The 25,998-nt window shown below is 48.0% G+C and overlaps 1 protein-coding gene across 1 annotated transcript in view; it reads right to left on the reverse strand.

Annotated features, from left to right (window-relative positions):
* The window catches only part of NTRK3 (neurotrophic receptor tyrosine kinase 3), a 364,188-nt gene that overhangs the window by 27,339 nt on the left and 310,851 nt on the right, over positions 1-25,998 (reverse strand). The window contains exons 13-15 of the mRNA XM_029065746.2: positions 25,846-25,976; positions 21,561-21,733; positions 18,786-19,029 (exon numbers count right to left, since the gene is read on the reverse strand). Of these exons, the coding sequence (XP_028921579.1) occupies positions 18,786-19,029; positions 21,561-21,733; positions 25,846-25,976 (548 nt within the window). The remainder of the gene's footprint in view (positions 1-18,785; positions 19,030-21,560; positions 21,734-25,845; positions 25,977-25,998) is intronic.

A 25,998-nucleotide genomic window follows, 5' to 3' on the forward strand; every position in this document is an offset into this window, starting at 1 on the left:
AGTAGCCCTTGAGAAGCAGGACTTAAATAGCAAGACAATATTATTTTTTTTTATGATGTTTGTTCAGTCTTTATGCTAGGTATTGTAGTTACCACTGGGGTATAAGCTAATCAGGTTAGACACAGTCCACGTCCCACATGGAACTCCCAGTCTTAAACCCCATTTTACAGATGAGGTAACTGAGGCCCAGAGAAATTAAGTGATTTTCCAAGGTCACACAGCAGACAAGTGGCAGATCCAGGACTAGAACACAAGTCCTTCTGACTCCCAGGCCCATACTCCCTCCACTAGGCCAACACTGTTTCTTGACCTATGCTGCTCTTTAGAGTGGATGTGGAACGTGGAAGGTGCTGGATTCCATCTAGACGGGTGGAAGCTGATGCAAGCTCCAGGACAGCAGGATTGGGAATAGTTTCCCTTCCTGTTTTGCCCACTTTCCAGTTCCTGTCCAGGAAGATCAGAGCCCCTTCAGAGCCCCTTCAAGATCTCCTCCTGCTGTCTTTCTATCAGGAAGATCATCTGGACACCCTCTCTTGAGACAAATTCTCCGGCCTCTCCCTCTGACCCAGAATGAAGATAGAGCATTGGCTCAAATGGGACTGGTCCAAGTTCTGAGACCCAGAAAGATGACAATAATAATAATGATAATAATAATGATAATTATGGTACTTGTTAAGCACTTACTGTAGGCCAAGCACTGTTTAAACGCTGGAGTAGATATAAATTAATCACACTGGACACAGTCCCTATCCCACATGGGGCTCACACTCTTATCGCCATTTTATAGTTGAGGTAACTGAGGCATAGAGAAGGTAAGTAACTTGCCCAAGGTCACAGAGCAGACTAGTGGCAGAGCCGGAATTAGAACCCAGGTCCCTGCTCTATCCACTAAGCCACATACCTACGCTCAGTGGAAAGAGCACGGGCTTTGGAGTCAGGGCTCATGAGTTCGAATCCCAGCTCTGCCACTTGTCGGCTGTGTGACTGTGGGCAAGTCACTTAACTTCTCTGTGCCTCAGTTCCCTCATCTGTAAAATGGGGATTAAGACTGTGAGCCCCACGTGGGACAACCTGATTCCCCTATGTCTACCCCAGCGCTTAGAACAGTGCTCGGCACATAGTAAGCGCTTAACAAATACCAACATTATTATTATACCTGGACCTTTCCTTGTCTGGAGCAGGAGTTGGTGGGGAGGTTAGGGGGTGTCAATCAGTCAATCAGTGGTATTTATTGAGCCCTTTCAGTGGGCAGAGCACTGTTCTAGGTACTTGGGAAAGTGCAATACAACAGAGTTGGTAGACAAGAACCTTAGAATCTACAGGAGAGAAGGTCATTAAAATAGATTAGGGATGATGATTGTGTTAATTGCTTTTTTTTGGTTTTTTATTGTATTTATTAAGCACTTACTATGTGCCAGGCTCTGAGGTAGGTACAAGCCAATCAAGTTGGACACAGTTCATGCTCCACATGGGGCTCACAGTCTTAATCCTCATTTTACAGATAAGGTAAATGAGCGCAAAGTAGTGACTTACCCACGGTCACGCAGCAGACAAGTAGTGGAACTGGGATTAGAACCTAGGACTACCAGGCTCGTGCTCTACCCCCTAGGTCACATAAACACTTAATGTCAAGCACTATATCAAGTACTGAGATAAGAACAAGATAACCAGATAGAACAGAGTCCCTGTCTCACATGGGAGTCACAGTCTAAGTAGGAGGGGGAACAGGTATTGAATTCCGCATTTTACAGATGAAGAAACTAATAATAATGTTGGTATTTGTTAAGCGCTTACTATGTGCCGAACACTGTTCTAAGCGCTGGGGTAGACACAGGGGAATCAGGTTGTCCCACGTGGGGCTCACAGTCTTAATCCCCATTTTACAGATGAGGGAACTGAGGCACAGAGAAGTTAAGTGACTTGCCCAAAGTCACACAGCAGACAAGTGGCCGAGCCGGGATTCGAACCCATGAACTCTGACTCCAAAGCCCGTGCTCTTTCCACTGAGCCACGCTGCTTCTCTGAGACAGAGACAGAGACAGAGACTGAAACTGAGACAGAGAAGTTAACTGACTTGCCTCAGGTCACACTACAGATAAGTGGTGGAGCTGGGGTTAGAACCCAGGTGTTCTGACTCCCAGGCCCACACTCTATTAGGGTTAGTGTCCCCGAGAAAGTTCACAAAAGCCTTCTTAAGTGAATCCCCTGCTGCAGAGTCAGGCTAAGGAGAGTCTGGATTCAAAAAAGTTGCATTAAAAATGTTTCTTCTTCAATCCCGACTCTCGATCATTGTTGCACTGAAAGTCTGAAGTTCCTTCTGCTTACTGGAGAAAGAAAATTCCAATGGACCTAAGAGTTCAGGGACCAATTACCATTTAAACTGACAGCACTTTAATCTCTGGGTAAAGCTCCAGTTGAGAAGGTAACAATAACACTCAGGTAATTTTCCACAGCACTGCATGGTGGGTTCTCTACCCTTCCAAGGTCGTTGGATAATTAGGGTTAGATCATAGTGGGGATTCGCGGTGAGCTTCCTCCAAAGGGCACCATTCCCAGCTTCATTACTTCTCCTGCCTTCTGCTCATCGAGAAAGGGCAGGGAGACTGAAGGGAGAGGAGGGGGATGGTACAGTGAGCAGTGGGGAGTCCAAAACCTTTGAGATTCAAGTTAGAAAGAGGAAGGGAGAACTGTTAGTAGGGTCAAGTGGAAAGAGCACAGGCCTGGGATTCAGGACTCTGAATCCATTTTGTGTCAATTTCTGGCTCGGTGATCTTGGGAGAGTCACCTGATTTTTCTGTGCCTTAGTTTTCTCATCTGTAAAATGGGGATTCAATACCTTTAGAGTAAACCCCTTGAGGGACAGGGGTTGTGCCTGATCTGATTGCATCGTATGTACCCCGATGCTTGGCTCATGGTGTTTTTGATTTTGGGGCTTGTTTTTTTTTTTTAATGGCATTTGTTAAGCAGTTCCTATGTGCCAGGCATTGTACTAAGCACTGGGGTAGATATAAGATAATCAGGTCCCACATGGAACTCACAGTCTAAGTAGGAAGGAGAACAGGAATTGAAGCTCCCTTCTGAGTTATCTCCCTTATGGGTCATCTCTGAACTTGGATCTGTGACTTTTGGGCATTTGATATTCACCCATCCCTCAACCCTACATCACTTATGTAGACATCTTTAAATTCTATATTATGAATCATTTGTTTTTGGTAATGTCTGTCTCCACCTCTAGACTATAAGCTCATTATGGGTAGGGAATGTCAGACAACTCTGTTGTACTCTTCCAAACGCTTAGTACAGTGCTCTGCATGCAATAAGCAATCGATGAATGCGACCGATTGATTGACTCCTCGTTTTGCAGATGATGGGACTGAGACACAGAGAAGCAAAGTGACTTCAAGGTAACATGAGAGACAGGTGGCAGAGCCGGGATTAGAACCCAGGTCCTCTGACTCCCAGGCCCATGCTCTTTCAAGTTGGAAACAGTTCCTGTTCCATATGGGGCTCACAGTTTCAATCCCCATTTTACAGATGAGGTAACTGAGGCACAGAGAAGTGAATTGAGTTACCCAAAGTCACACAGCAGACAAGTGGCAGAGTCTGGATTAGAACCCATGACCTCTGACTCCCAAGTCTGGGGTCTTTCCACTAGGCCATACTGCTTCTTCAAAAAAAAGGACTAGAACCCAGGATTTCGGGTTGCCAGATCCGCACACACACCACTCGATCATACACATTCCCAGAAGTGCGCGTGTTCTGAGAGGACGCTGGAGTGTGAGATCTTGCCCATCCCTGCCCAAACCTCCAGGTGCCCAGGGGCCAGGCACCAGGCTTAGATCGGTGTCGTCTGGCACACGTTTGGGTGAGTGTATACGAGCTTGGCCAGTTCCAAAGGCATGGGTTGGCCAGAGCTGAAATCTCTTGGTCTGTTTCGAACTGCGAGCCCGTTCTTGGGTAGGGACTGTCTCTATTTGTGGCTGAACTGTACTTTCAAGCGGTTAGTACAGTACTCTGCACACAGTAAGCATTGAATAAATGTGATTGAATGAATGAATGAATGAATGAATGGAGAACCCTCCTATCCCTTCTGTCCCTTCCAGCCTGTAGTTCCCAGCTTCCCTTTGTGTAACCAGATGGAATGGAGCAGGAATCCCGTGGGGCCCTCTAATCGCATAGGAGAAAAGGAAAAAACAGTGTGGCTGTGTGGATAGAGCCCGGGCCTCGGAGTCAGAGGACCTGGATTCTAATCCCAGCCACGCCACTTGTCCATTGTGTGACCATGGGCAAGTCACTTCACTTTTCTGTGCCTCAGTTCCCTCATCTACAAGTGGGGATTAAGACTGATCCCCATGTGCGGACATGGACTTTGTCCAGTCTGATTATCTTGTATCTACTCCTGCACTTAGGGCAGTGCTTGGCACAGAGTAAACACTTGACAAATACCCTTAGTGGAAATAGCATGAGTTTAGGAGTCAAAGGTCATGGGTTCTAATCCTGACTCCACGACTTGTCAGTTGTGTGACTTTGGGCAAGCCACTTCACTTCTCTGTGCCTCAGTTCCCTCATCTGTAAAATGGGGATTAAGACTGTGGGCCCCACTTGGGACAACCTGATTACTTTGTATCTACCCCAGAGCTTAGAATAGTGCTTGGCACATAGTAAGCGCTTAACAAATACCGTCATCGTCATCATCATCATCAAAAAAGTAGTTTCTGCTTTCCAGTGATTGGCTCTTGGGGCCCCTTTTGGGTTATAGAGGGGAAAAATACTAGACCACCCAAGGAGGGACTTCAGAAGGCCAGGCCTCAAGAAAAAGGGGTGAGATTCAAAGGGACAGTGGGATCAAGTGGTACGTGTGCAGATCTGGGAACCCAAAATCCTGGGTTCTAGTCCTTTTTTTTAAGAAGCAGTATGGCCTAGTGGAAAGACCTCGGGCTTAGGAGTCAAAGGTCGTGGGTTCTAATCCTGATTCTGCCACTTGTCTGCTGTGTGACTTTGGGTAAGTCAATTCACTTCTCTGTGCCTCAGTTACCTCATCTGTAAAATGGGGATTGAAACTGTGAGCCCCATATGGGACAGGGACCGTTTCCACTTGATTTGCTTGTATCTACCCCAATGCGTATTACACTGCCTGACTCATAGTAGGTGCTCAACAAATACCATTATTATTATCATCATTATTATGATTATTAATAATAATAATGGTCTTTGTTAAAGCACTTTCTATGTGACAAACACTGTTTGAAGTGCTGGGGTAGATACATCAATCAGGTCAGACACAGTGCTGCCTGACTCCACCCCACTGACGGGCTGTGTGATTTTGGGCCAGTCACTTCACCTTTCTGTTTCCTTCAATACTATTTTTCTTTACCTTTACTCACAGAGTTACAATGAGAATTAATGAAAGGTGAGTGATTAAGCCAGTCGGTGGTATTTACTGAGCACTTACTAAATGCAGAGCCCCAGACTAAGTGTGTGGGAGAGTGTGGCTTAGTGGAAAGAGCCCCGACTTGGGAGTCAGAGTTCATGGGTTCTAATCCCATCTCTGCCACTTGTCTGCTTTGTGACTTTGGGCAAGTCACTTAACTTCCCTGTGCCTCAGTAACCACATTTGTAAAATGGGGATTAAGACTGTGAGCCCCACGTGGGACAACCTGATTACTTTGTATCTACACCAGTGCTTAGAACAGTGCTCAGCACATAGTACGCGCTCAAAAAATACCATCATTATTATTACAGTTGCAGACACATTCCCTGCCCATGAGCTTACATTCTAGAGACGGAAATGATTTGCGCTCCTTTGAAGAAGTTCCATAGAAATCCTTGGTATCAAGATCAATCTCAACCCGAAGTCTAACCAAGCTGCCTCATTGGGAACCTGCATTGCCCCCCAGCCCCGCCTCATCAAATCATTCCCAAACATCCATTCTCCCCTGCCTGCCTCCATCCTGATGGGAAGGACAGAAGCAGTGTGGCCTAGTGGATAAAGCGTGGGCCTTGGATTGGGAAGGATCTGGGTTCTAATCCCGGGTAGATCACTTGTCTGCTGTGTGGCCTTAGGCAAGTCACTTAACTTCTCTGGGCCTCGGTTACCTCATCTGTAAAACGAGGATTAAGACTGTGAACCCCAAGTAGGACAAGAAGTGTGTCCAACTTCATTACCTGGAATCTACCTCAGTGCTTAGTACAGTGCCTGGCACAAAGTAAGCCCTTGACAAGTACCATAAAGAAAAGAAAAGGAGCGGGGGCAGCAGGTCACCTCCACAGAATGTAGCATGTTGCGAAGTCCACGACTTTAGTGGTCACTGTAGCTGTGATAGACTCTAAGGAGCAAGAAGCCTGAAACCCTGCCCTTTGAACCACTGCATTTTCAAATGGTATTGTTCTGTTTATCCCTTTTAAATTGCTTAAATTTTATTTTTAAAGTATAAGGTTCAGTAGGAACCCCCAAGATACCACCTATCAAGGGGACCACCAGGATTCCAAAGGGGTATTTGCTCTAGATGGCAGGAACCAGGGTCACAGTGAAACAGGGCCATGGTCAGAGCTCATTTTTAAGCTAGCATGCCCTCCACCCCCGCCCACGGCCAGCCAAGCCAGACTGCAGCACCCAGCTGCCATGCAGCCCCTATCTCACTTCACCCAGGCATCGCCGAGGGCTCAGGTGGCCGTTTTACCTCCATACCTGATGGGGGCCAGCCATGGGCCCCTCCCGCCCTCGCAGCACCGGGGTTCGGGCCTCACGGGGACCAAGCCCCAGGAGGCTGCGATGGTGGGGGCCGGGCCCGGGTGGATCAGTGGCGCCCTCAGGGCAGCATTGGTGGCACCAGGCTGATGGGCAGCCCCTGGGCCCCAAGCCTCTGGCTCCCCCATGCCCACCGGAAATGAAATCCACTCACTGTTGAAGCCGCCGGCGCTGCTAGCCTCTGCCGCTGCCACGCTGTGCTGAACTGGCCCTTCTGCCATGGCCCTTCCTGACAGTGAATGGCGGAAGAGAACAGGGCGGAGGGAAAGAGAAGAGAAGGGGAGTGGGAGGAGGAGGAGTGAGGCATGGCAGGGATGAAAGAAGGGGAGAGAAGGGAGAGGGTGGGTCTTTAACTGAACCGGCCATCTCCCCCGGCCTCGGCCGCCGTCAGGTTTGATCATGCACCTACCGGGTACAGAGCCCTTCCAATAAAGGCAGAATATATGCTTCCCACTTGCCAAAATACCCAGCAAATAACACCTGCCCACCCTCATGCGCACACGTCCGCACACACACGCCGACAGGCTCTAGACCTCCGTGATTCCTGGTCTTAATGCAGGACGTCCAAGCATCTCAACTCATCCAGAAGCAGCCACCTTTCCAGAGAGAAAGATTTGAGCTCAGGCTAGAGGGCAGAGTTAGGGTGCTCACTGGAAGCTTTCGCCATTCCTGCCTTCTTCTCTTATCGGGCAGTCCAGGGGTCACCACATGCTTCTGCCATTTTCACCATTAGCACAATCATGGAGGGGGGCGGAGGGGCTCTGAGCCAATTTGCTCCAGGGAAAGGAAATCCAGTTCATTAATAATGTTACACATACTGGCACTTTCCTGGGCACCACCTTCAGCACCAAAATATCCTCCTCCGGTACTAAAGAATAGAACATTGCAACAATGACAGCAACAACAACAAAAGAGTTGAATTAGACAAGGCGGAGAACTTCATGCCTTTGAGGAGGTCTGAAACAACGGAATGGTGGAATGCAGGAAACAGAGTAATGGCTATCCCTGGAGATCCCAGAGAAAGAGGCCCAGCCAACCCTACTGGATTGGAAGCTCCTTGAGGGCAGGGGTTATGTCTACTTACTCTATTGTTTGTTGTTTCATTGTTATTTGTTATATTGTAATCTCCCCAGCGCTTAATATAGTGCTTTTGCACACAGTAAGTGCTCAATAAATGCGATTGAATTATTGAATAAATCTTACATTCTTCCCAGCACTTAGTACAGTGTTCTGCACATAAGTGCTGATGAGCACTTACTGTGTGCAGAGCACTGGACTAAGTGCAAGGGAGAGCATAATACAATAGAGCTGGTAGACATGATCATCAAACAAAAACTCCTCACTATTGGCTTCAAAGTTCTCCATCTCCTAACCCCACCTCCCTTCTCTCCTTCTCCAGCCCAGCCTGCACACTCCGCTCCTCTACCACTGCTAATCTCCTCTGGGCCTCTTTCTCGCCTGTCCTGTCGTTCGACCCCTGGCCCTGACTTCTTGCCCTCTCTTCAGTCACCTTTCCTCCTGCCTTCAAGACACCTCCTGTCACATCAAGATTAATACGTTCAAAACTGAACTTCTTGTCTTCTCACCTAAACCCTGTCCTCCCCATTATTCTCCATAACTGTAGGCACCACCACCTTCCTTCCTGTCTCATAAATCCAAAACCCTCAACTCATCTGTCCCATTCAATCTCCATATTTCATCTGTAACCAAATCCTGTAGGTTCAACCTTCACATAATCACTGCAGTCTTCCCTTTCCTCTCCATCCAAACTGCTACCACATTAATCCAAATACTTATCCTATCATTCCTTTTTACTTTATCAGCCTTCATGCTGACCACCCTGCTTCCCATCTCTCTCCACTTCAAACCATACTTTACTCTTTTCCCAGATCATTTCTCTATAAAACCATTCAGCCCATGTTTCCCCATTCCTCAAGAACCTCCAGTGGTCGCCCATCCACCTTCACATCAAACAGAAACCCCTTACCAACCACTTTAAAGCAATCATTTTGTCCCTCCTTACCTCAACTCTCTGATTTCCTACTATGATTCCCTCATGCTCACTTGGCTCTTCTAATGCCGACCACACTCACTGTACCTCGATCTTTTCTGTCTCCCTACCAAGTCCTTGCCCATATCCTCCCTCTGGCCTGGAACTCCCTATGCCTTCATATCCAACAGATGATCACGCTTCCCACCTTCAAAACATTATTAAAATCACATCTCCTCCAAGAGGATTTCCCCGACTAAGCCCTCATTTCTTCTTCTCCCTCTCCCTCTTTGCCGCCCTTGCATTTGGATTGTTTGGTCAGCCAACCAGCACTTATGTACACGTCCATAATTTATGGATTTATATTAATGTCCTGTCTCCCTTCTAGACCCCTTGTGTGCAGGTAAAGTGCCTACCAACTCTGTTACACTGTACTCTTTTGAGATCTTTGTACAGTGCTCTGCACATAGTAAGTCCTCAATAAATATGGTTGACTGATTGATTGGTTGATTGATTGCCTGACTTCTCTTCTGGGGATGACTAAGAACTTGAGTAAACTCTCCACCTATAGATTGTCTCACACCTACTGCCCCAGGCCCAGGTGCTTGGAAACTAAACCTCAGTCAGAGAAGCACCATGACCTAGTGGAAAGAGCATTGGCTTGGGCATCAGAGGACCTGGGTTCTAATCCCACCTCCCCACTTGCCTGCTATGGGACCTTGGTCCTCAGTTTCCTCATCTGTAAAATGGGGATTCAATGCCTGTTCCTCCTCCTACTTAGACTGTGAGCTCCAAGTGGGGCAGAGACTGTGTCCGATGTGATTAAGTTGTATCTACCCCAGTGCTTAGAACAATGGACGAAGAAAAAAGAAGAAAAAGAAAAAAAGAACAAAAAGGATAAGAAGAGAGTAAAAGAACACCTAAGTGAGAGAACTTAAAATATTTTGCAAATATGAATGAGAAAACCTGAACAGAGTCCAGTTCTTGTCACGAGGGGAGAGACTGCTGCTTCAAATTTCATCAGGGAAACCAAGATGGCAGAGATTTCCAGGCAACCCTGAAATTCTAGAGGTAGGAGTAAAGAAGACTTGTGAATATCCCAAGTTCCAGGTGGGTCAAGACCCTTTAAACTCTGTTCCAAATGAGGGTCTCTTCCGCACGTAGGTTGGTTGCAAATGCCTTCTCAATTGCACAATGAGGTTTTGTGGTTTGTTTTGCTTTTATTCTTAAAATGATCTTAGCATGTTTTTTTCCTAGACTGTAGCTTGTCCTGAGGTAAAGCTATGTCAGTGGCAGGGACCTGTCAGAGCAAAATAATTTGCAATTTTACTGGCTCTGAATCACTGCCTATTTCAAAAGAGCTAGCAGGAACAGAGACAGCCACCTTGGGAGGGCTGGGTGGGGAGGGGGTGCTTCTCCACCTGGAGGGCACCACAGGAGGCTGAGTCAATCTCGAGGAGTGGGACTGAGACTGGCGGGGAGAGAGTTGAATACTGGGAGGGAGGGAGGGTGGGTGGGCATTCTAGCTCATTTTTTGGATTAAGGCTCACTGAGCCAGAGAGCTCTGAAGAGGCAAGAGTGGAGCCAGGAGGGCAAGGTGGTTTAAAAATCTACTTTATTGACTCCTTTTGGCCATATCCTCCATAGAATGACTGCTTTTTAGACAGCCCACCAAAACGACTATCCTTGTGGTTTAGTGCACCGAGGCTTGGTTTTTGGCATTGCTAGTGAAGAGTTGGGGTGGAGGAGGAGGAAGAGTGGGACACCTTCTGCAGCCAGATCAATATTGAGAGACCGGGGTTCAGAGCTACGCACCCTAAATCTCCCAGGGGATTTTCTCACTCCATAGCCTTCCTCCCCCACCTTCCACATCCCTGGCTTTGGACCCACTCTTGTCCCCTCTCCCAATATAGGGCTCAATCAATCAAACTACCGGTGATTGTGAAAATACAGTAGGTAGGAGTTGGCATTCTGATCAATTTATCCCAGGGGTTCCTGCCCCAACTCAACAGACTGTGCTTCCAGTTTCCTCCTCATTAGGATGCATCACCAAGGGGTCGAGAACCCTTTCCTGCAGTCATCATAGGGAAGCAGAAATGTCAAGTCCAATAAGAAGACCACCCAGGCTTGGGAAGGAGGCCTTGGGGGCGGGGTGGAGGGAGACGGTACCAAAGGGGAAGGGTGGCCGTGACAGTAGGAAGAATTGAGATAATTACTACCTCCCGGGAAATGCCATGAGAAATACAGCATGACTTAATTAGTCTGGTTAAGTCCAGTTAATTCCTTCCTTCGCATTGGAGCTGCTTCCAGAAGGGTATGCTTAACATTTCAAAGGTGGAGAGGGGAGGAAGAGAGGAGGAAGGATGCTTAACACTCCGCTCTCTTGTCTGGGGCAAGGGGAACCGGGGGTGGGGGAGGGAGGAAGGGACCTATATGAGACTCTTATATTTACTGGGAATTCAACCAGATGACTTCTTCAACCGCAAACAGCAGAGATCTGACTGGGACTAGAGTCACGACAGTCAGGGAACGATTCTGGCTGCACTGTCAGTTCTTCTTCCACATCTATCCTGAGCATGGAGATTCCCACACCTTCCCACTAGCTCTTCCGTTCAGGGACGGATATTTTGCAGGTAATTATTCCTCCCGTTTTAATCAAGGCAAAGGGATCGGCGGTCCTTTACTTAACATAAATCAAGCACCCACACACACAAATGTGTACACCCCTTTTAAATCTCTGCAGCTTATGCAGTTTAAAAGAGCCTTACATTTAATAAATCTTGTTGCTATTTCTCCCAATTCACCTCCAGATTCATCTTAGAGAAGCAGCATGGTCTAGTGGATAGAACACGGGTCTGGGAGTCAGAAGCAGCTGGGTTCTAATCCAAGCTCTGATATATGTCTGCTGGGTGGCCTTGGGTAAATTATTTAACTTCTCTGTGCCTCAGTTACCTCATCTGTAAAATGGGGGTTCAGACTGTAAGCCTCTTGTGGGGCATGGACCTGATTAGCTTGTATTTACCCCAGCTCTTAGTACAGCACCTGGCACATAGTAAGCACTTAACAAATACCATGAAAAAATAAAAATAAAGCTTACCATGATACAGGGGTATATACAAAATTCTGGAGGTTCCAGCTCTAGGCAAGGTATGGCAGATCAACAATCTTGTACCCAAGAAAACAGGTCTCCACCTAGACCCCTTAGTAATTGGAAGGTATGTGGAAAATAAAAGACTCTGAATAATCATTATCACCATCATCATCAATCAGTGGCATTTATTGAGCACTTATTATGTGCAGAACACTGTATTAAGTATTTGGGAGAGTACAATACAACAGAGTTGTAATAACAATAATGATAACTGTGGTATTTGTTAAGCCGTTACTAAGTACCAAGCACTGTATGAAACACTTTGGGAGAAAGAAGATAATCAGGTCCCACATGGGGTTCACAGTCTAAGTAGGAAGGAGAACAGGTATAGAATTCCCATTTTGACAATGAGGAAACTGAGGCAGAGAAATTAAGTGACTTTCCCAAGGTCACAGAGCAGACAAGTGGCAGAGCTGGGATTAAAACCCACTTCCTCTGACTCCCAGACCCAAGTTCTTTCCACAAGACTGCTCTGCTTACTGGGGCAGTACTTTGGTCTAGCCCAGTAAAATGGCATGCTCAAGGTTTTATGTTCTTTCTGTTTTCCCTGTTCTCCCCCCTACTTAGGCAACCTTAGAAGGGGCAACCAGAAGTGTTTAAAACAGGCTTTGGAGGAAGGAGATGCTGGCTTTATCCAAGGCCGAAGCCCAAAGTGACAAGGTCTGGACCCTTCCCTCATCATCACTCAGAGACCTGGCAGGCTATCCAATCAGTCAGTGGTATTTATTGAGCACTTACTATGTGCAGAGCCCTGAACTAAGTGCTTGGAAGAGTACAATACAACAGAATTAGCAGACATGTTCCCGGGCCATAACAAGTTTACAGACTAGAGCAGGAGCCAATAGGGGGCTCCCGGTTACTCCTTCAGGCTGTGGACACATAGGCCGCAGTTCTGGGCATCCACCTCCCCATTCTATGGCCAGGGAGCTGGAACCAGATCAACCCAAAAGCCCTTTGCTTGAATCCGAGTTAGGGATCATACGCTCAGAGGACAACAGCCTTGGAGTGGAGGGGAACAACCGCTGTGGCTTCATTCTCACACTTCTATCCACTAGGTAGCTTGGCCTAGTGGACAGAGCACATGCCTGGAAGTCAGAAGTTAATGAATTTTAATTCCGGCTCCACCACTTGTCTGCTGTGAGGCCTTGGGAAAATCAGTTCACTTTTCTATGCCTCAGTTATCTCATCTGTAAAATGAGGATTAAGATTGTGAGCCCCATGCGGGACAGGGACTGTGTCCAACCTGATTTCCTTGTAACCACCCCAGTGCTTAGTACAGTGCCTGGCACATACTAAGTGCTTGACAAATACCATCATTATTTACCTCCCCCAAGTTCTGCCAATCCCTTCACCCCATTTTCTGGCCCACTGTACCCTGTTTTCCTGGTCTTGGACCCTCACCCACCCTCCAATCCAAAAAAGGTAGCCTCCACTGCATCCGTAATCCTTCCTCTTTCACAGGATGGACCTCAGATCATCGATGGAATCTGGGGCTGAGAACCCAATGGTCATTCTTTAAACTGAGCTGGAAATAATTCAGCTGCCCCATCAAAACTTTGACAGCGTTGGCCAAAACCTTCCTCTGTCAATAAACAACAAATCCCAGTTCCCAGCATCTTTCTCCTAGCCCACCCCCGCCTTCTTCAGTGGTCACAGAAACCCACCCACCCCACCCCCAACCACGCATTCCCTCAGCACAAACCTTCCCTGTCAAACCAGGTTTCAAAGCAACAGCTGAAGTGACTCCTCACTGATCCATACAAGGAAAAGGCAGCTGTCTTAGACAGAGACTTACAGGGAGAGAGGAACAGATCGCACTGTTGCTCTGTTACATAAATGTTTGTTTTCTCTCTCTAAATGTGTAACAGGAAATTAAGCAGTTCACCTTTGTAAACCGTCTGCATCCCACTTATGCATGAGCCAGATGGTGCTTTTCTTTGTTTTAAGAGATTAAAAATGTTGGAAGAGGAAAACATGGAGTTGTTAAATCCCAGCCCTGAAATACCCATATCCAGGTATGCAGGCAAGCATGCACATGCATAAACGTACACACACACACTCTGCATCATCTGCAATCTGTTTTTAACTCTGCTCCTTAGGGGTGACTCTCAACACCCGACAAATTAAGAAAATGCTGGGTAGCACAGAGCTGCAGCCCCTTCTCTGAGCATCCCTGTTTCAAATGGGATTTTCAGAGGTCTCCAGGGATGATAAATTGCTGTTCTCCTCTGAGGTCTCTGCCTCCCCATGCTAAACAGTATTTTCTATAAATTCCCTGAAATGCAGGATTCACCAGAGGGGATGCTCAATGAACGATGCTTTGAAGAAAAGAGCAAAGGTTTCTAAGAGTCAATTTAAAGATTTTTTTACCTAACCACCCCACCCCTGAAATAGCTTCATGGCCGGATCCTCTGAGCATGTAGAGAAACAGGATGGACCACTATAGGTCATTCTGGATGAACAGCAGATAATGACAAAATCAGTCAATCAATTGTATTTAATGAGCACTTACGGGGTGCAGAGCGCTGGACTAAGCGCTTGGGAGAGTACAATATAACAGAGTTGGTAGACCCATTCCCTGGCCACTGTGAGCTTACAGTCTAGAGGAAGCTGACATCAGCAACCATTACAGGTCAGACTAAGGGTCCAAAAAGTAGTACAGGATTCTATCTCTAACAGGAGCAATGGGTTGCTTGGAAGAGCTACGTGATAGCTGCCTTACTTGGCATACAACTTCATGGCCATCTAAAATCCCTACCTCTCCCCACAACGTTGCTCATTTTCCCTGCAGTGAACCAAATTGGACCACTCGTCTCTGAATTGATCCACCGCTGTTGGAATTGATTCTTAATGCCTAGCACGCACCGGTTGAAGCTCAGTTTCCTTTCATTTGTTTTGAACCTGCCACCTTCTTTCAAGGGAGGTGAGGTTTGCAGAACAGTAATATGTTTGTCCTGTCCACATCTTCTGTGATTTGATGAACCTGTTAATGAACCCAATTCTTCCAGGAAGTAGAGGTATTCCTGGTTATCTGAACCCTTCAGGACTCTTCTAGACCACTCGAGGGGGTATTTAGTGCCCCATGGATGTAGATATTCTCTAGCCTGCCTCTCAATCATAACAATGATAACAATAATAATAATAGTAATATTTGTTAAGCACTTACTATGTGCTAAGTCCAGTCTTAAATCTTGGGTTAGATATCGTTCAATGAATCAGACCTAGCCCCTGTCCCACATGAGGTTTCACAGCCTAAGGGCAAGGGAGAACAGGTATAAAATCCCCGTTTTAGAGATGAGCAAAGTGAAGCACAGAACAATGACTTGCCCAAGGTCACACGGCAGGTAAGTAGTGGAGCCAGAATTAAAACCCGGGTCTCCTGACTTTCCACCACTTTCCACCAGGCCAAGGACCTAACTTACTACCAGATATTACTTCTCCTCCCGTAGAAAGAGCAATGGGACGTGGTCAACTTTTCACAAGCTCAATTCAAACCTAGTTGGGCCTGGCAGTCAGAAGGACCTGGGTTCTAATCCCAGCTCCTCCACTGGTCTGCTAAGTGATCTTGGGCAAGTTACTTCACTTCTCTGTCTATCTACCCCAGATCTTAGAACAGTGGCTGGCATATGGTAAGTGTTTAACAAATACCATTAAGAAGAAATGAACCAAGAGGCATCAAGGTCAAAAGCTTCGGCTGAATGCGGGTTCTGTTCAATACGTTCTCCCCAGAGAAGACGCTGGGGCAATATTTGGGGCCAGCTTCCTGTTTCTGCTTAGCACAGAAGAAAAACCATCTGCCGGGCTCTGTGGAACCTGCTGCAGATGGGGTGGCGGTGGGGGGAGGATCTGTCTTTCTGCATCTATCCTTGCTAACGTCAATCTAAGTAAGGCCCAGCCAGGCCAGTGAACCTCATGCTGCTAAGTTCAAGAGACCATTAAATGGCATCAGGACCTGCCCCATGCAAAGACCCCCCAAATGGGGTTCATGCCCTTTTGACGCCTCATCTTCTCCCCCTCACCAGATGTCACTCCCAGAAGGGATTTTAGGACCAGCTGAGGGACTACAAGGCAAAAAAGATTCCTGCTTGGCTCTTAATCTCAGCCTGGGGTTGCATAGGTCACTCACCCTGGTACCGGGCCTGGTGCTCACAGAAAGGTGGGTGAGGAAAGGTAGAGAGCTTCCCCTCATTCCCTGGGATCCTCTCCCTTGCCCTTGACCAGAAGGTCTCTGCCAAGCTGAGCCATCAGGCCTGGCCCCTGTGTGCCTGATCCCTGCACCAGGGTGTCTGGAAAGGAAGGGCATTTGCCCATGGTCACCCTTCCTTAGCTCCAAGGCTGCTTCTGTATTTGAGCCAGATTCCTGCCGGGGATACTGATCCCCTGCAGCCAACACCCCGAGTTTATTTGCTGTTTACTGTACTCATCAAGTGCTTACTATTTTTCAGGCACTGTTCTAAGCACTGGGGTAGAAACAAGTTAATCAGGTTGGACACTGTCCCTGTCCCACATGGGGCTCCCAGTCTTAATCCCCATTTTACAGATGAAATAGCTGAGGCACAGAGGAGTGAAGTGATTTGCCCAATATCCTACAGCAGACAAGTGGAGGGGGCAGGTTTAGAACCCAGGTCATTCTGACTCTCAAGCCCCTGCTCTATCCACTAGACATCCCTGCCACCAGCCTTTTGTGCTGCTGTCCATGGTGCAATTATCCAACACTACCCAGTAGCCAAAGCAAATGGCCAAAATGGCTCATACTGTAGTCCCCAGAATCTCATCCCTTCAGTCCCAGAGGGGTTCAAGCTTTGTGCTGGGGGCTTGGATTCTCTCTGCTTCTTCTTTCTCTTGTCCTTCTTCTCACCTTTTTGCCCTGAGGGTCTTGGGGTGTTCTTTGCCTTTTATAATATCAGTAACACTGACAACTCCACCAAAGGCAGAGGGATGGAGGTACAAGACTGTGGGAGTCCAAGAGAGATGTCTGATAATGAACCCCAGGAGGGTAGTAAGTGTCCGATCTGCTTATCAAATATCTACCCCAGTGTTTAACCCAGTGGTTGGAACAAAGTAAGCTCTTAACGCAGTAAGCCCCGATTATTATGATTATTTTATCAATAAAAAAGAACGTACACTCTGTTCTGCCAAAACATGTTTCCATTATACATTTCATCTAGAACATTGCTAGGGAATTAGGGAACGTTGATTTAATAATTTGAGCCTATGTGGCTAAGGTGCACCTGGGATTTCAGGAATAATAGCTCATGGACGTACAATGTGGCATCAAAATGGGTGAGCACTTCAATGGGAGTTTTCCTTTCATAGAGATTTCCCAGAATGTCACTCTCTGTTAACAAAGAACAGGAAGCAGCATGGCCTAGTGAATAGAGCATGGGCCTGGGAGTCAGAGGACATGAGTTCTAATCCCCACCCCACCACTTGTCAGCTGTGGACCTTGGGCAAACACTTCACTTCTCTGGGCCTCAGTTACTGCATCCATAAAATGAGGATTAAGACTACGAGCCCCATGTGGGACATGGACTATATCCAATCTGATCAGCTTGTATCTATCTGCATGCCTAGTAGCTGTCACAAGTAAGTGTTTAACAAATACCACAAAATAAAATAAAAACGAGTAAATAAAGCTCTTCACATAATTGTCATTGGGTAAATGATAGCAGTCAAAGACTGGAAATGGAAGGACTCTAGATAAGATTCTGATCCAGGGTTTTTCTACACCATTTTGTAATACTGCCTTGCCCCTTGCTCTGAAAATCTTCCTGGAGCTCTATTTTTGGGGTTTTTTTTTTAATTGGAAAAAGTAGTATCCTCTATTGCGAATGAAGACCAGGCCAGGAAATGGATCCAAGGGGAGGAAATAAATGGGACAGAGGAGCCAGTGTAGGGATGTAGTGGGAACTCAGGGAAAAGATAGGAGTCTAGGAATTGTAAGACCTGGGTTCTAGTTCCAGCTCAAACCCTTACATGCTATGGAGTCTCAGTTTCCTCATCCTTAAAATGGGGGGCTGTAATGACTGCTTTCCCCTACACGAGGGAAGTGTGAAGATCAAACAATACCTTTGGGTGGAAGTCTCTTTGGGATCAAGGGCCAATCTGAGGGAGGGTCAGCAAGAAGCAGCACAGTTTAGTGGAAAGAGCACAAGTCTGGAAGTCAAAGGACCTGGGTCCTAATTCCAGTTCTGCCACTTGTCTGCTCTGTGACTGCAGGCAAGTCACTTTGCCATACCTCAGTTACTCTACTATAAAATTGAGATTAAGTTCTTCTCCCTTGGACTTAGACTGCAAGCCCTATGTGAGACAAGGACCGTGTCCAACCTGCTTTCCCTGTATCTATTACAGCCCGTGGCTCAGTGGAAAGAGGCTCATGAGTTCGAATCCCAGCTCTGCCACTTGTCGGCTGTGTGACTGTGGGTGAGTCACTTCTCTGTGCCTCAGTTCCCTCATCTGTAAAATGGGGATGAAGACTGTGAGCCCCACGTGGGACAACCCGATTCCCCCGTGTCTACCCCAGCGCTTAGAACAGTGCTCTGCACATAGTAAGCGCTTAACAAATACCAACATTATTATATAGTCAATGGTTAACAAATGCCATAAGCTAGAAAAAGAAGGGAGTAAGGGTGTTTCTGTGAAATGTGGAAGAAAGGAAGAACACAAGGGGCAGAAAGGAGTGCACTTGTGCTCCTTTGCTCTTGAGGCCAAGCAGATGACCTGCCCCCATGTGTGTTCATGTCAGTGTGCCCATGGGTGTGTGCCAACATGCCAGAGTAACAGAGAGAACAAACTCATGATGGATAAGTGAACAGGGCAGCGCCCATGGGCCTGTGTGGGCTGATCCCCAGGCCCCTGCTCCCATCCCCACAGCCCCAGAGGGGAAGCCACCTTACCCTGTAGTAATCGGTGCTGTAGACATCTCTGGACATGCCAAAGTCTCCGATCTTGACCAGCAGGTTGGCACCCACCAAGCAGTTGCGGGTGGCCAGGTCGCGGTGGACGAAGTGCTGGGATCCGAGGTACACCATGCCCGAGGCGATCTGGCTGGCGATGTGCAGCATCTGGGACAGCCCCAGTTCACCCTTCACCTGCCGGGGCTGCCCGTCCACCAGGATCATGGCGTCGGGGCCGTGGGCCCTGGGGAGGGCAGAGGAGGGAGAGGAGAGTGGTCAGGGGAAGACAGAGGGGGCCGGTGGCACAACCACCCCTATAGGATTCTTCCTCCATTAGAAGCCAGGGACTAAGTCTTGCCTATCCTTTGGGTCTGCCCTGACATTCCCACCCAGTTTGGGAGCAGATACTGGAGATTTTTTTTTAAATGGTATCTGGAAAACACTTACTGTATGCCAGGCACTCTACTACAGCCCTAGGGTAGATACAGCGAATCAGGTTGGACACTGTCCATGTCCCCAGTTGAGCTCATGGTCTTAATCCCCATTTTACAGGTGAGGTAACTGGAGGCACAGAGAAATTAAGTGACTTGCCCAAGGTCACAGAGTAGACAAATGTCAGAGCAGGGATTGTGTGCAGCTGCTCCGGAGTCACCCTTCCTCCGGCTAAAACCCCTGGCCCACTCCCCGGCATCCCCCTCCATCTCTGTTGCCTCCAGAATTCTGTCAGGTAGTCTCTGGTCTGCCTCCTGAGCCCCACTGTTACTCCATCCCAGCATGGATGGGGGCAGAGTAAGGAGGCCCAGATTCAGAGGAGGGGATCCTGAGGAGGAGAGAGAGACTTTCCACCCCCAAACCTCGGGGTTTTCAAGAGCAGCATCTGCTTTAACTGCCTCCTCATTGGTCAGCTTTCCCGGCGCCGTTTTCTGTGGGAGGTCCAGGGAGCTGTAATAAAATCTGGGGCCTTTATTTATGGAGCCGCCAGCCAGGAAGCCCCTGGGTGGAGCCAGCCCCTCTGTCTGTTTTACTGCTTTTCCAATTTCCATGGAAAGGCCCTGTTACACTTGGACAGATTCATTTTATTGTGCTCCCCCGCAGATCACCCCTCCCCTCTCACTACAGGACCAAGTGCAGCTCCAATGTTGAGGTTGGAGGGCACAGAGAAGAGAGGATCCCAGCATTCAGGGGTCCTGGGAAATGAAGAGATCTTTTTCTGTAAGAAGGGCTGTCCAAGAGAATGATTGAGGCAGGACTAAGGAAAATTTCCAGCTGCTCAGAATGTCACCCAATCAATCTTACTGTGCCTAGGTGCATGCCCAGTATAGTTGTCCTGGGCCCCACCAGCCACTAGACCCTCTACTGCCCCTCTAGACTGTAAGCTTGCTGTGGGCAGGGAAAGTGTCGGTACATTGTACTCTCACAAATGCTTAGTACAGTGCTCCACGCAGAGTAAGCACTCAGTAAATATGATTGGCTGACTTACCTTCTGCCAGAAAAGCTGACCAATGGGGCAGCGGTTAAGGCAGATGCTGATCTTAAAAACCCTGGGGGAAGAGGCAGTTTGGGGGTAGAGAGTCTTGCTCTCCTCCTCAGGATTCCCTCCTCTGAATCTGGGTTTCATTCATTCATTCAATAGTATTTATCGAGTGCTTACTATGTGCAGAGCACTGTACTAAGTGCTTGGAGTGTACAAATGGGCAACAGATAAAGACAGTCCCTGCCCATTGATGGACTCACAGTCTAATCGAGGGAGACAGACAGACAAAAACAATAGCAATAAATAGAATCAAGGGGAAGTACATCTCATTAAAACAATAGCAATAAATAGAATCAAGGGGATGTACATCCCATTAACAAAATAAATAGGGTAATAAAAATATATACAAATGAGCAGACGAGCACCGTGCTGAGGGGAGGGAAGGGAGAAGGGGAGGAGCAGAGAGAAAGGGGGGGAAAAAGGAGACTTAGCTGAGGGGAGGTGAAGGGGTGTCAGAGAGGCAGCAGAGGGAGCAGAGGGAAAAGGGAAACTCAGTCTGGGAAGGCCTCTTGGAGCAGGTGAGCTCTCAGTAGGACTTTGAAGAGGGGAAGAGAATTAGTTTGGCAGAGGTGAGGAGGGAGGGCATTCCAGGACAGCGGGAGGAGGTGGACCAAGGGTCGACTTTGGGATAGGCGAGAAGGGGGGACGGAGAGGAGTTGGGCGGCAGAGGAGCGGAGCCTTCGGGGTGGGCAGTAGAAAGAGAGAAGGGAGGAGAGGTAGGAGGGGGCAAGGTGATGGAGAGCCTTGTAGCCTAGAGTGAGAAGTTTTTGTTTCATGCGGAGGTTGATAGGCATCCACTGGAGGTTTTTAAGAAGGGGAGTGACATGCCCAGAGCGTTTCTGCAGGAAGATGAGCCGGACAGCGGAATGAAGAATAGACTGGAGCGGGAAGAGACAGGAGGAGGGGAGATCAGAGAGAAGGCTGACACAGTAATCCAGCTGGGATATTATGAGAGCCTGTACCAGTACCAGTCTCCTTACCTTTCTCCCATCCACCCTGGAGTGGGGTATCAGTGAGAATCAGGAGGCAGTCGGGAAACTGCTTGGGCCATTGGGGTGCTGATTAACATCAAGCCCAAGACATTCTGTTTTGGAATGCTGAATGCCCCCAGCAGGTTTCTTTCTGAGGAAGGACTATCCTAGCTTCCGGTGGCCAGTTACCTGATTCCAGGGGCCCAACTCCCTCTGAATTCCCAGCCCAGGAGAAGGTTCTGAGCCAGAAAAGAGGCTCACCCCGCTCACCTGAGGAACTTGTTGAGGTCGCCATGTCTCATGTACTCAAAGACCATGATGAGGGGGTCCCCATCCCCGCACACCCCGTAGAACTTGACGATGTGCTCGTGCTGCAAGTTGGTGAGCAGTTCCGCCTCTCGCTGGAAATCCTTCCGGGCAGCGAGCGTAGGGTCCTTCAGGGCCTGGAATGGGAGTATTGATAGCCTCAGCTCCCAGAGGGCTGGAATTGGGCCTTCTTTACTGTTCCGATTAGGACAGGGCCCAATGGGTGCTTTTTTCCAGTGGGAAAAATGATGGGCTTTTGGGGGCTAGATCAGACCAGCCAGGCCTCATCTTATCCTTCAGGATAACCAGTGTCACCTTCACAGTGACACAAAATCCATTTCCCTCCCTGGCTAGGCTTGAAGGGATTGCTTCCCATTTGACAGATGAGTAAACTGAGGCTGGGGCAAAGTCCCTGCTCCCAGTTCCTACATCTAGAACTTGAGGACTCTTGACTCCCAACTCCCCACTCGGTCAATCAACACGTCCACAAAGGTAAAAAGAAATCGGACGATGGACCTGAAGAGCTGTAATTTATGCCAACCTTGGCTGAACAAAGGAATTTGTATCAAAGGGGAAATTTAGATAGTGTTTCCAGTGGGCAAGCTCTGGTGTCCTCTTCCTCTAACCAGAAAGAGTTCAAGGGCAACTGAGAACCTCACTAGTTACACAGGGACCCATGCCAGCAAACTGGGCTGGTGAAAGTCTAAGGAAGCCGCAGTTCCGGCGAGCCAGCATCCAGGCCCTATGTGTCCGGAAGCACTGAGGTTCAGATCAAACGGATTCTATTAGTCCAGGGTGGGGGATGGCTCAGCTAGCTCACCTGACCTCTGATGGAGGATTTCTAGGGATTCTATTTCCAGGCCATGACCTCGGCTAGACCCTCTCTCAGTTGAAATTCACAGGGGGTAGCTCTCTGGCTCAATGGGGCTACTCTCCTCGGGCTAGGCTGCCAAGGGTTGGGGCACTGGGGTGATTGGCTGCCAGTCATTTATTCATTTCAGGAAGTGAAAAAACCCAAGCAGTTCTCCAGCACCAGATCATGGAGAGAGGGATGGGAGGAGAGAGGGAGAATGTCAAGATTTATGGGGATGCTGAATTTATGAGAAAGGAAAGCAGATCAAATTTGGAGCTAGCCAAACAGGCCTTCCCTGTCACTTTAAATCATCCTCTACTACTTTGTGGACATACATGAGAGAGCACTCCTAGTGATCTCCATGCTGAGCTCTCTGAGGGTGACTTCCAGCTTTTCATGAGGGCCAGGACCAGGCTTCAGGTGGCCATATTTGAATTCCTTTTAACCAAGGATTGATTTCCTCCACCACCCCCGCCCCCCCCCCCCCGTCTCTCTCTCTCTCTCTCTCTCTACATATATCTATCTATCTATATATAGATAGATATATATATATATACATAAATACAAGTATCTTTCTGTGTGTCTCTGTTTCCTTTTATTTCTCTCATTCTGTCTCGTTTTCTTTCTCTCTCCCTCTGTCTCTTTTTCTTTTTTCTTTTTCTTTTTACTCTCTTTCTCTGTCTCTTTCTCTCTCCTTCTATCTCTGTTTTTCTCTGGGTGTCTGTTCCTCTCTCTTTCTCTCCATATCCCACCCTTCCTCTCTCTCTTCTCTGTTCCTCTCTTTCATTGTCTCTCTGTGTGAGTCTTTCTCTTTTTGAGTGTGTGTCATTCTCTATTCAATCCTTCTTTCTCTGTTGTCTCTTTTTCTCTCATTCTCTTTGTTTCTGTTTTTTCTCTCCCTGTCTCTTTCATTATCTTTTCTCTCCCTCTGTCTGTGTGTCTTTGTCTCCTTGTGTATTTCTCCTCTTGCCTCTTTTTCTTGTCTCTTTCATCTCTCTCTGTCTCTCTGCCACTGTGTTACTCTCTTTCCTTTTCTCTCTCTTTAATCTCTCTGACTCTCCTCTCTCTCTATGTTGAGTGGGTTGAGTTTGGTTCCTATATGGTGCTGGTGAAACAGCCCTACAAGTCAGATCTAGGTTCTATCATAGGACCAGCTCTCACAGCTATGCAGAGACTTTCAATATTCATCATCAAATGTCAGGTTGAGATGGCCAACAACGATGTCCTAAGATGCAGTCAGCTCACTAGCTTCCCAGAAAAGCTAACAGCCCCACAGATCCACTGGGAGGGGCATGTGAGAAGAATGGAATACAGCAAGATACCTACACAGTTGTTGGAGAGTGAGCTGAAACTGGGTATACACATAAGCCGGGAGAAAAGACTAAACCATGTAAGGACAGCTCGAACTATGACATAGAGCAGTGGATGGCTGGGAGACCAAGGAAGTAGAAAAATCAACCTGGTGGGCAGTAATTGAAAAAGAGGTAGCTCTCCTTGAGCAAAACCTTTGCAAAGAGTGCTATTGCAAGAGGCAGGTTCACAAACAGAGGCAGACAATGAAAGGACCAAACTCATTAACTCAGTGAGGAGCAACAAGGTTGGCTGATTGCCAGTGGTCTTTTCGGTCACTAACACAACACAAATGGAAAGGCTCTTAGTAACATCATCTTCAAAAACCATAGGCAGCTATACATATAAATCTAAAGAGCAGGGCAGATCAAAATACTATACATGTGTCAAGGTAAGAGATTTCTCTAATAATAATAATAGTGATGACGTTTGTTAAGTGCTTAGAGTCTGTTCTAAGCACTGGGGGGATACAAGGTAATCAGGTTGTCCCATATGAGTCTCACAGTCTTAATCCCCATTTTCCAGATGAGGTCACTGAGGCACAGAGAAGTGAAGTGACTTGGCCAAAGTCACACAGCTGACAAGTGGCAGAGACAGAATTAGAACCCATGATCTCTGCCTCCCAAACCCGTGGTCTTTCCACTAAGCCACGCTGCTTCTTTCCCAGTTTTGCAAGAAGGTTTTGAAAAGCCTCCAGCTGAAATGGAAGGGGAACCTCATAAGAGATTCAGTATGGCCTAGTGGAAGTAGCGGAGCCTAGTGGAAAGAGCATGACCCTGGGAGTTAGAAGGCTTGGGAGTTAGAGGGGCTGGGGAGTCAGAAGACCTGGGACACAGAGGGCCTGGGATCTAATCGAGGCTCTGCCATTTGCTTGTTATGTGACTCTGGCCAGGTCGCAACTTCTCTGTGCCTCAGTTTCCTCAACTGGAAAATGTGGATTAAATACCCATTCTCCCTCACCCTTAGATTGTGAGCCCTACGTGGCATAGGGACTGTGTCTGACCTGATTATCTTGCACTTGGCACAAAGATGACAGTTATGATTCTAATTCAGGATAGGAGGGCCTACGATTGTATGTCCTATGATTGACTGACTGACTGAGCCCAAGGAGGAGAGAAATGTCCTTAAAAGCAGGCCCCCGAAAAGCCTGGGGCTCCAGTTTTTCATGGACTGGGACCTAAAGAGTGCCAAAGATGTGCTGGCTCTCTCATCTCCCTGCTCTCTGAGCATCTGCACAGACGACAGAGCTGGCAGAAGGAGGTGAAATCCTAGGTCGTTAGAAGCACCGACGATACCACCTCTTGCTGACACTCTGGCTTTCTCTTTCCCTGCCTTCCACCCGGTCACCCCAGAGACCATCCTCTCCAAGGTTCTCTCTCGGGTCTCTGCCCTGAGTGAACAGATCAGTCATGGTGTGTGTGTGTGTGTGTGCGTGTACAACTGTGTCTGGTTTGTGTCTATTACCTCTCCTATGGACCAACTGGGGAAGCCATTTGCCTTCCAAAAAAAGTTTTTTACAGAAGTTACAGCAGTGCTAATTTCCAACCCAAGACAAGACGAGTGGCTAAGTCCCAGGCAGCTGGTGTCCAAGGGTGGCATTCCTCCTGGGTTGGAGTGACCCTGGGGACCCTCCCAAGCCACCCCCGATTCCCTCAGGTCTTGGGATTGCTGTGTCGGCTCTTCCAAGGGCTCGCCAAGAGGGATCCTGACGCCAACCAGGAGGGAAAGTCCAGAGCCGCCCACCGGGCCACATTACAGGATTTTCCTCACACAGCTGGCTTTGTTTCCACAGCTGTGTCAGCATTCGCTCCCAGCCCACCAAGGTGAGGCAGCCCAGCCCCTCTCGGCTCTGTCAGAGAGGAAGCAGGCTTCAGCATCAGGGAGAATGAGCTCAACCCGACACCGGGCCCCTCGTCTCCCTGGTACCCAATCAATTCACTACAATCTTCTGGAACAGAGACCCCTCCTTCCTTCTCTTATCCTCTACCGCCATCCGACAGCCCCATTCACCCCCGAGTCCAGCCTCACCCCGCCACTGGGTCTTACCTTCACCGCCACCAGCATCTTGTCCTTCGTTGGACTGAGGTTGTAGCACTCTGCCAGGAACACCTTCCCAAAAGCCCCCTCTCCCAGTTCCCTCTTCAGCACAATATCTCTCCGCTTGATGTGTTGAACGTCTGCAGGGCAGGGTGAGGGAGA

The sequence above is a fragment of the Ornithorhynchus anatinus genome, chromosome 5, assembly GCF_004115215.2.
Source record: "Ornithorhynchus anatinus isolate Pmale09 chromosome 5, mOrnAna1.pri.v4, whole genome shotgun sequence".
NCBI classification, from domain to species: Eukaryota; Metazoa; Chordata; class Mammalia; order Monotremata; family Ornithorhynchidae; genus Ornithorhynchus; species Ornithorhynchus anatinus.